The sequence below is a fragment of the Crocodylus porosus genome, unplaced genomic scaffold (assembly GCF_001723895.1).
Source record: "Crocodylus porosus isolate Cpor-Errol unplaced genomic scaffold, CroPor_comp1, whole genome shotgun sequence".
Classification (NCBI taxonomy): Eukaryota; Metazoa; Chordata; order Crocodylia; family Crocodylidae; genus Crocodylus; species Crocodylus porosus.
Genome location: NW_017728947.1, coordinates 51,413,005 through 51,423,471, shown reverse-complemented (window position 1 = coordinate 51,423,471; position 10,467 = coordinate 51,413,005). Strand labels below are relative to the sequence as shown.

Genomic DNA, 10,467 nt, shown 5'->3' with positions numbered 1-10,467 from the left:
TAACTAAGGCCTACCCAGTTATTTACTTTGGAATCCTCTGGAAAAGGTCTGTGCAAAACCATGCTAAGGATGCCAAATGGCAAAGCCATTGAGATGCAGCAGGCTTTTTAAAGATGCTGATGCTAAAACCTTTGTGAACCCAGTTCTGGTTACTACTGTTACCTATTTTGATCCAGGTGGCAGGCTAAAATTTAGGGTCTTGTGGATTATACCAGTTAAGAAGAGAAACTGGTAATGGAATCAGATAACTTGGGTGTAATTTTGTTTCTTTTACATGAATGTGCAATGGCCTGTTTTCTTGAATCTGGATGGTAGTTTTCCTACTCTCAGAAGCAGGCCTTTTTTCCAACATCGCACACCAAGTTCTGGTTCAGGCCAGGTCAAGCTCCCCTCTCAATATCGGAGTTGTCCTAACTTTTTCACTTATGTTCTCTTCCCCACCAACATATTGCAAATATCTTCGTGCAAAGAAGAGAGAAACAGCTGTGTTCTGGATTTGGGGACTGCAGTAGTGTAACTAAGGCAAGGTGATTGGGGCAACAGCTTCAAGCACCAACTTGGGAGGAGGGGAGATAGAAACATGATATCTGTTGCCATAGCCAGGCAGCTGCACTGGCAGCACCAACAGCCACAGGTTGCCACCTGAGTACCCAGCTGCCCTGTTATGCCTCTCAGGAGACTGCTATTATTTTAGTTATCTGCTTCCACTGAATAAACCTCTAATAATGAGGGAAGGGGCCAGTTATTAAGAATAGCAGCCTCTGTCTTCAGTAGTCACTTTAACCTAGGAGCAATTGCTGACTCAGAGAACATGGTGTTCAATACAGCTGAGATAGGACAGAAGATCCACATATTACCAGGATCTCAATGTATGGATGCAGTGATGGAAATGGATGGATAACATATCTTCTCTTTCAGGCTTGGAAATGAGAGAGCCAAACCAGCCATGCGTCTCCTTCACCTCTGGACCTAGTGCCAGAGTGAGGCATCTGAACTGCCTGGATTCCTGCTTGCTCAGGCCTTGCTGCCAGGCAGGAGGATCAGGCTTGCAAGTTCCTGAGTTAGATGAGGTTGTCCAAGGCATCACACACCCTAACACCCAGCTCGTGCCCAAGAAGATCAAGTGTTTGGGCCTCTTGTGGGCTAAGATTAAGTGGGGGCATCTGACCCCAAGATGTCTGGGCTTGGGCCTGTGCGTAGGATGACTGCCAATGGATTTGGGAGTATCTGAAGTCCCAGGATGAGAGCCTGGGACAGAGGATGCCGACAGGCTGTAGTGCCAGACATGGTGTTTAGAGTGATTGAGTTCTGTCCATGAACGCCATGTGCCCCCAGAGGCTGGGGGGTGGGGCATGGCGAGCTCCTGCAAGTGGTGGGAGCTGTGGTGCCATTGGCAGCTGCGGGTGGTGAGCACTGACCAGCAGTCAGTGACCATCCGCAGATGCCACCAGCAGCATTGGTGGTGGCCAGTGGCGATTGCAGACTGCCCACAGATACTGCTGGTGCTGTTGGCAGCAAGGGGGGGTGGTGAGCAGCAACTGCCTGCACCTTTTCGCAAGGGGTGCACTGCCATGCCCAGGTACCAATGGTTCTACCTGCTGGATTCATATGGTTTTTGGGTTGACTGAGTTCTGCTCAATCGATGTGATTTGGAACTGGTTTGACCTGGAACACAAAATAGTTAATAAAAAAGAATGGCCCTGGGTAGACCACTGTGAAGGGAAAAGCCTGTGGCCCGGGGGCCCAGCTGGCCAGCAGGGGAAAGCACCCCGGCTCCAGGGCAGTGCGAAGCCCACACACAGCCTTCCCCAGCCTGAGTGTGGAGGGGGGCCAACAACCACCGGAGTCTGGGAGGTGGGGGAAGGGACCGGAGCCAAATCTGCCAGCAACACACCCCATCTGTGAGCAGTTGTCTACGAGTCCCCGCTGCCCGCCTGCCCAGAGCAACCAGAGAGATGCCCGACCCCGGCAGGAGCCACCGGGGAACTACAAGTCCCAGACACCCCGGCCGGCCCAGCCCCGGCTCCGGTGCACGCCGGGAGCTGCAGTCCGGCCGCCACCTGCAGTCACGGGGACGGGCTCGGCGGCACTACCGCTCCCGACATGCCCAAGCGCACCCCTTCCTGCCCCCGCTGCAAGAAAAGCGGCCTGGGGTGCCCCGATCAGCTGATCAGCACTGACAACAAGGGGAGTCGGGGAGCGCAGCTCAGGCCGGCAGCTCCCGGGGCGTCCAGCCTGCACCGCCCCTGCCCCGGGACACCAGCCCCGGCCCCTGGGGCCCTGAGCGCCGGCGGGAGGGGGAGGTGCCTGCCGGTCGTAAACAATAGCTGGGTGCCAGGATCGCCCCGGGGGCTGCCTCGGCTGCTGAGCGACCGGCAGGGCCGCCCCGGGGTGCGGCGTGGCTCCCCCCGTGCTTAAAAGGACAAAGTCGGGGAATCCTTCTGGTGCCAGGTAGGTGAGCAGAGGGAGCAGGGCCCAACCGCCAGCTGATCCGCCTGCCCTTTGCTAAGGCCAGGCCTGTTGACAACCAAGTGACTAAGTTGGGGGTGGGGTGTATTTCCTCTCCGGATGCACCAGGGAAGGAGCCTCAAGTGCAGGCTGTGGGTACGGAGGCTATTTCAAATCCAGCAGTTCCTTGGAGCTCCCCCCCCACAAGACAACCTGGTGTTTTGGTTGGGTCAAGGAAGCTGAGGGACCTAAGCAAAATGTAAACAGCTGGCTGGCTTTGCATGATGTTACATGGCACACACACTGCTTGGGCTCCCTATGTGAGCTGACCCACGAGCATGTTTGAGACAAAGGCCCGTTGTTGTGCAGTGTGTTTGTCTCAAAGGCCTCACTTTGGTAAGACTGTGTGCGTATCTGCCTCTGAGGGGATCTGTCTATCCAGCGTCAGGCTGGATGTGACAGTGATTTGCACTTTTGTGTGTAGCTGCTTTGGGGTGAATGTGCATGGAGAATTGGGGGGGGGGGGGAACAAACCACAACAGATCAGGGAAGTCCCCGAGAGAACTCTGAACTCTGGAGGAGGAGCTTAGCTGTGGTTTGAAAGCAGAGAATCTTCTAGTATTGATACAATCCTGTGTGTCTGTCTGTGTCTCTTCCCCCCAGGTACTCTGGCATTTCTAGTGTCTCACTTTTTCTGAAGATTGTATGCTGCTAATGAAATTCATCCTTTTTTTTTTTTTTTTTTCTTTCTTTCTCTGCTCTAGGTCTTCCAAGGAAATATTTGAACTAGTCTACTGACATACACCAGAATGATTTCTTTATATCACTGAAACAACAGCTTCTAGTTAATCAGGGAATACAAGTGGGTCAGCAGTTTGGTCACTATGTGAAGCAAGCTACATTTTTTAAGTTTGTTTTGAAGAGAGAACACTGTTTGCACTTTACAGATCGTGAAAAGTTTTGCGGCTGAGACGCTCAGTATGCATGTTGGTACATATTTTTGCAGGAGTGGCCATTGAACTTTTAAAGAAATTAAGGATTCGTAGACTTTTTGCAGTATTGACTGAGTTCTGCAGAGACACTAACTTTTACAATTGAGAACTGAACATCTATATACATTTTGATTAAAACGTCAGATAAACACTTTTAAAAAAAATCTGAAGATGAGTGCCCATACACAAACAGCAGAGAAAGGACAGAACACTGCACTTATGTGCCAGGAAAGCTACGTTTGTAGCGGGACTGATGAAGCAATCTTTGAGTGTGATGAATGTGGGAGCCTACAATGCCAGCGCTGTGAAGAGGAACTGCATAAGCAGGAAAGGCTACGAAACCATGAACGGACCCGTATAAAACCTGGTCATGTCCCTTACTGTGACTCCTGCAAGGGTGCCAATGGGAATATAATGCACAACAGTGCAACAAGCTCAAGGCAAAGGGCAGCAGTGAGGTGCCAGATGTGCAAAATAAACCTCTGTGTGGAATGTCAGAAGAGGACCCATGCTGGAGGAAACAAAAGAAAACACCCAATTACAATATACAATGTTAGCAAACCCCAAGAACAGGATGAAGAGGAAGGGATGGATGAGGAGACCAAGAGGAGGAAAATGGCAGAGAAGGTTGTAAGTTTCCTCTTGGTGGATGAAACGGAGGAGATTCAGGTAAAGACTGTCAGGGCTTTTTGACTGGACAAGTCTAGTTTGTGTGCTAATTGCACTTGTTAGTCTGTTAGACTAAGGAATTCCTCAGGCAGGGGAATTCTCTGGCATTATTAGATTGTGAATGTGCCCATCCAGCAAGTAACCCTCCTTGTGAAGTAGTTTAAAATGCTACGTTGCTAAGACCATTGTGTAGTGCATAGCTAGAATCTTTTCTGGGAGCGCCTTTGTATCAATAGGCAGAGCTGGTAAAGGGGCTGGCTGGACTGAGGGATAATGTTTCAAGATAAGAGCTGTCAGCTGACTACCCATTCCTGAATAAAACCCAACTAACATGGGAGATGGTACCATGATAGGAGGATTATGGTAAAAATTGCAATGCTTTATAAGAAAATATAGAGTGGAATTGCCATTCCAGCCCTGGATTCCGTGTTTACGTGTTTAAGGTATGGTTATGAGCTCAAGTGTGTATGGGTTGGGTTGGTTTTTTGGTTGGTTGGCTATTTTTTAAGTGGGCTCTGACTGAATAAAACTGAGGTGAATGGGATGACTTTGGGGAGTGTGCCATTTATTTGGGATATGCTTGACAGTTATGACCACAAAATCACTTTTCAGCTCAGAATGACCCATAAGGAGAAAGTGATAAAATTCTATCTCTGACCTCCAGAAACAGGTTATAAAGCTAGCCTACTTTTGTAGGCTGTTATCCTTATTGTCTAATGGGGATGAAAAGAGGTGGTGTAACTTGCCAAAGTCTCACAAAGCAGGTGAGTGATGGAAGTAGAAATTCAACCCAGTCTTTTGGCTCCTGCTCTAGTCCCCAATCCACTTGATCACATACACAAGTCATAGGATGGAAACGTGAAGTCACTTGGTGATTTGATACTCAGGACAACTAGTTAGATATTCATAACTGCACATGGCAGCATCAGCATTGTGATCTTTGTCTTTCATTGGTTGGTTGATCATTCACATGCCATCATCCTGATGTTTGATGCAGGATCTTAACTAACTAATTGAATTCTAACTTAAAGTTGAATAGTTATGAGACAGCTATGTTTAGTTTGTTACTTCCCTCTGGACTGTTAATGCATCCTGAGCCCAGCTCAAGGCTTACAAATTGCCTGTGGTCAAAGGTGACCTCCAAAAAACCTTCAGATATCAGTGGCAGTCCTCAGTTGCTCTATTCTGCAAGACTTTTTTTTCCCCAGCATCCTATCTGTGGCGATTTAGGCTGATTGCAATGTACCTGCACTGAAAGCAGCTCACAAATTGAGACTAGCATGAATTTGCATATGTGAATTGATGACATCTTTACTAGGTGAATATTTAGCTGCCTGTTGAAAACAAGTGCTATAGTGTACTATTACTATATAAGGTTAATTTAGTTGAGGGGGTGCCTCCATTTGTTACATTGTGTAGCAGCTGGGAGAAGCAGGATTGGAAAGGCTCTCTGATGCAACATCTGAAGTGTGTTGCCTTCATGTAATGTCCCAACCTGAAATACTCCTCTCCTTGTTGCAGAATATAGGCTTAACATCCTGCACACCCAGATAGCAACCCTGTTTCCATTTTTGTGTTGTTCTGCTTCCTGGTTGTTAGAACTTAGCAGAGACCTTTTTTGTTAGTAAGCCCAGAGCCCTGAAAGAGCTGTCATATGAATAGCTGTCTACACATCTTCCTTTTTTCTGGTCTCGGTAGTCCTGAAGATCCAGTTGCTGTAAGAGAACCAAATCGAGCCTTTCCTCCTGTATGCATCATCAGCAAGGTGACTGAAAAATCTTTTATTTTAGAGAAGAAAAAAAGAGCCACTGGATTTTCATGCTGCAGGTGCTTTTTTTGGGGTGGTGTTACATAGAAATAAAATTATGAGTTACAGTTGTCTTTTCTTCTGATCAGTTTTATTCTATAATCAAAGTTGCTTTTCTGAACTTTGAAGTATAGCAATTAGAACAGCAACTCATCCCAAAAAGTGGGATGGATGAATTTTTGATCAGTGTAAGTGGTGGATTTGCCCGTTCCAGAATTGCACGAAGACTGCTGTATAACTAGAGGTGTTCACAGTGTTGCAGCATGTCTGCCAACTGATGCTTATTTAAAGACTTACTGATTTTACACAAGTTTCCTTCAACAAACTTGATGTTATGAAGACGTTTTCTTGTCTAGTCTTTCTGGGCAAAGACAGCTGTGTTAAGAGTGCAAGGGAAACATGATGATTTAAATTTCCATTTTGGAGCCTTGAGCTAGGAATTTTCTTTTAGGTTCAGGTAAGCATCTCCAACCTAGTCACTCCTGTGACCACAAGAATATTGAAAATCAACCTTCTCTATTTATAATTCCCTTGGGCTTGTCTGAATTCCATTTACTGACAAGCCAGGAAAAGCCATATTTTAAACCACTTGTAAAACAAATACTTGCCTTTTATATGATTTAAACAAATTTACCCATGTCAAATACAGATTCCTTGGTGGCACTCATCACTATAGTGCCCATTAACTGATCCTTGCTGCACAAGTGGGAGTTAATTATTGGTACATTTTAGGAAACTAACCAAAGGGTTAAGATGAAAATCAGAACCCCTCTCCTAACTGACTGACTGTCCAGGTACTTCACTATAAAACAATGCCTCCTCCCTCCAGAAGAAATGCGCTCCGTAACCACTAAACTGACACCATTCAGGGTAGGACCTCAGCACCTGCCTTCCTGGGGCCATAGCCCCTAGCTGCTTGAGTACCTCCCATAGTACTCTCACAGCATATTTTATGCTTCTTTTTTTGTCATCTGTAACTCTCTGTGGCTCTCAGCTCTTTCTGCATCACCACATCTATGCTCATGCTCCACTCTCCCTACACTTTCTGTTACTGGTTCTTAAAGTGATCTATGTCCCTCTGTCTGACATGGTGTCCACAGCCGTCCTCTTTTGCAGGGAGGCCTCTTTCTTGCTGCCCTCCAGATGCTTGGGGGACATGCTGGACTTCTCACTCTCTAACTTGTAGAGCTCTTCAAAATATCCATTTTTTTTTTTTTTTTTTTTTTTTCTCCCCTTCCATGTTCCTGTTGTTTACCATTCATTTTCTTTCCAGTCAGCCTCCCTCATCAATTTTGGATTCTCCCTCTCTCAATCCTCAGTAATGTTTAGCTTCCATATTGATGGCGCAAAAGACCCTTTAGGCGCCTGTTTCCTTTTTCCTTGCCATCACTTTTTTGAATTTTACAGGTGCTAGTTGAACTGTTCCACTCACTGTAAGAGTAATCTACCTAATCTTGCCTTCACCAAACACTGCTTATCTCATCTTTGTTTTCTCTGCTGAATTCCTGCTCCCTGACACACACCACTCTCCAGAAACTGTCACTTGGCCTTCCAGGACCACCAGTCCCCCCACTTTTGTGATTTCCTCTCTTCTTTTGGCCATCTCTTCTTTCCTCTCTCCTATGACATGGTTATTGATTCTCTTCATACTTCTCTGCACCTGACTTTTATTCCTCGCTCCATCACAAGGTTTGTTCTGCCAGCCCACAGCCCTGGCCTTTTCCCAACATGCTCCTGCTCTCATGCTGTCAAATACCTCTAGCAGAAACCCTAAAGCCAGGCTTATATTAATTTTAGTCCAACTTAATTTTCTTCTTGTTCAGATCTACGTGTAGACCTGTTTAGCTAGGAACTTCTCCAACATAAACAAGAGTGGGAATGGGAGTGGAAGGCAACTTTTAATTCAAGTTTTCAAGCCCAGTTGCCTGCTGTTGATGGCACTGCATCAATTTAACCCCTATGAATCTCATGCCCCAGCCATCTTTGACACTGTTCTCTCCTTTTGCCTTAACTTCTGTCTTTACATAGGCTCTCATCAATTTCTTCCAAGAGAAAACTGATGAAATATGATATGACCTTCACCTTCCCCTCCTACAATACCTTCTCCTGTCACAGATGCAGAAATTCTTCACTTGCTGTCTCCTGCTCTGATTTCCTTCACACCCACTCATCTCCAGCTCTTTCACCTTACTAAACAAACCAGGTTTGGTCTTTTCCATCTTGGGAAGCTCATTTCTGGCTCCCCACACATGAGCAACCACCAACCTGTGCCATATCATCTCTAAGGTCTTTGAATGCATTGTATACAACTGTTGCCTGGAGTTCTCCTCTTCCTCATTCTATCCTGGACCATCTTTTAAATTCAGTTTGTTCCCTACACTAAACTGAAACTGTTCTTGTTAAAAGCAATGATGCCTCTTCCTAGCTAAATTTCACAACTTACTAAATTTCTCTACCATATCCTACATGAGTACCTTATCTTTACTTTTAAGATCCATTAAGTCCTATCTCTGCTCTTCCTATGTAAGGCTCTCATAGATTTTCTGACACTCAATTAAAATGAAATCCATCAAATCAAGACACATCTGTGGTATACAGAGAAGCTTTTTACACCTTTATTTTTACTCAAATTTAAGGTGAATGCTGTTTCTTTGAAGACCCATTTCATTTTTAAAGTGCCTATTATATTCAAAGGAATAGGGTAATTTAGTTATTTTCCTTCAAAATTCCTTGCTGTGATGCTTACAGAAAAGTGAGCTGTGGTTAGGGTGGCTGTTGTGCTGAGACTACCCCAGTTATAACTCTGAATTAATCTCTCATCTCTCTTTCTTTCACTCACAAATTGTCAGTCCCTGCCCCAAAGAGCGGTCTTGTTTTGTGTACATACAGAAACTACTGTATTGGGGACCTGATTCATAAAACCTCTTGTGTTCTACTGAAATACTATTACTAAAGTAGATGCTCTAAGCATTTTAACCCTTTCTCATAACTTTGGTTTAATAATCATGGGAAATAGGCTTACTGAGTTCTTTTGTTTGTTTATTTATATCACCTAATGGCTGAACTCAGTCCTCCAGTATAGCCCCACCAATAGCATGCACTTGAAGTAGAGAAAGCAACTTCCCAAATCCCAGCCAGTTATGTGGTCAGTTATGTCATTAGTCCTCCGTGCATGGTATGAACTGTCTGATTTTTTTGGTCATGAAGCAGCTGTCAGAAGACACTTGGACCTCCTGTGCGAGTCAAATTTGGCAAAAAAACAAAAAGAAAGCTTCTCTGCAGATAGCGTTACCAGATGAAGAAACCTCTTTGTAGCTGGAGTTACTGTATGTAACTACTAAGATTCTGACTTCTAATTTTTAAAGATAAAGGAGGGCCCACCTATATTGGGTTTCAGCTGACACCCCCACAGCCAGCAGCCTCTTTCCTTGCCAGTAGATACATTCCTGCCCTCTGGTGATGCGTGCAGCTCCAGATCTCAAGTCCATGCCTGGGACTTTCCCAAGAGAAGAGTAGAGATCTATTTTTCAGAAGTATGAACAAATTTAATTCTTACTAAGCATTAAGCAGGATACATGTACTGCTCAATGAAAAGGCTCCCAATAGTTTGGATGTTACTGATGTGCATGCTGAATGGCAAAGAACCCACAGTACTCTAGTTGACACAAACAGCTCATTATAGACCTTGTAGGTCATTTTATACAGCCGTGACATACCTTTGTCCTGATAGCAGAATAACCCATGGTCCCTCCACCTGCACTTCTACATGCAGTCTAGGGTGGAAAGCCCTCTTTAAGGAGTGTGGCTTAGGTACTTCACTTGCACACATTCCCTTAATAGCTTTGCTGAAAATACTGTGGATTTCCTTTAGCAAGTGTCAGCCTGCGTAAGGCCAGAGTCTCTAGAGATGAAAGAATGGAGAGGCATAGAACACATTTTCCTAGTGAAGAATTCCTTAGAAATCAGACCAAGTATGCTTCTTTGCTTGAAGAAGATTGCATCCTCTCCAAGATTTATTATTTGCCTTTAAGTCTGTAACAGCTTCCCTCTATCTGATGAGAGAATATTTTGATGTAGGCCAGTGGTTCCCACCCTAGACTTAGGCCACCTCTTAATATATGAGCTCTTAGCTTTTACTTGTTTCTTGACTGTGTAAGAAATTATAGTGCAATTCTTCTGCAAAGAATCTGGAAAGGCCACAACAGGTCATAATGTGTTTGACACTATGGATTTCTACTTGAAATCTCCGGGTTTATCTTGTGAATCATGTGTAGGTGTTTGTATACCCAGTTTTACACAGCACCCTGAGGCATCCTTTAAAAGGATCTCAAGGCACCTCAGGATGCTGGGCACGCTGCTTTGAGAATCACTGATATAGGCTGACAGAAGAGACACCATCATCTGGATGTTTCTCAGGGCTTGAATTACTTTTGACTTGGTGGGGAGGGAGTCTGCAAAAAAAAAAAAAAAAGTATTGGGCTGCCCATCACAATGCCCTAATAAAATTGGAGGACCCCCATTTGATTTTTTGTTTTTGTTTCAAATCTTACA

General features: G+C 45.1%; 1 protein-coding gene and 1 long non-coding RNA gene across 2 annotated transcripts in view; one reads left to right on the top strand and one right to left on the bottom strand.

The window, feature by feature from the left end:
* Positions 1-2,337, bottom strand: part of LOC109321233 — a 6,208-nt gene extending 3,871 nt beyond the window's left edge. Inside the window, exons 1-2 of the long non-coding RNA XR_002104002.1 lie at positions 2,242-2,337; positions 2,094-2,095 (exon numbers count right to left, since the gene is read on the bottom strand). This is a non-coding gene — a long non-coding RNA (uncharacterized LOC109321233). The remainder of the gene's footprint in view (positions 1-2,093; positions 2,096-2,241) is intronic.
* Positions 2,338-2,374: 37 nt separating this feature from the next.
* Positions 2,375-10,467, top strand: part of ZFYVE1 (zinc finger FYVE-type containing 1) — a 29,974-nt gene continuing 21,881 nt past the window's right edge. Inside the window, exons 1-2 of the mRNA XM_019551760.1 lie at positions 2,375-2,451; positions 3,213-4,109. Of these exons, the coding sequence (XP_019407305.1) occupies positions 3,612-4,109 (498 nt within the window). The 5' untranslated portion in view covers positions 2,375-2,451; positions 3,213-3,611. The remainder of the gene's footprint in view (positions 2,452-3,212; positions 4,110-10,467) is intronic.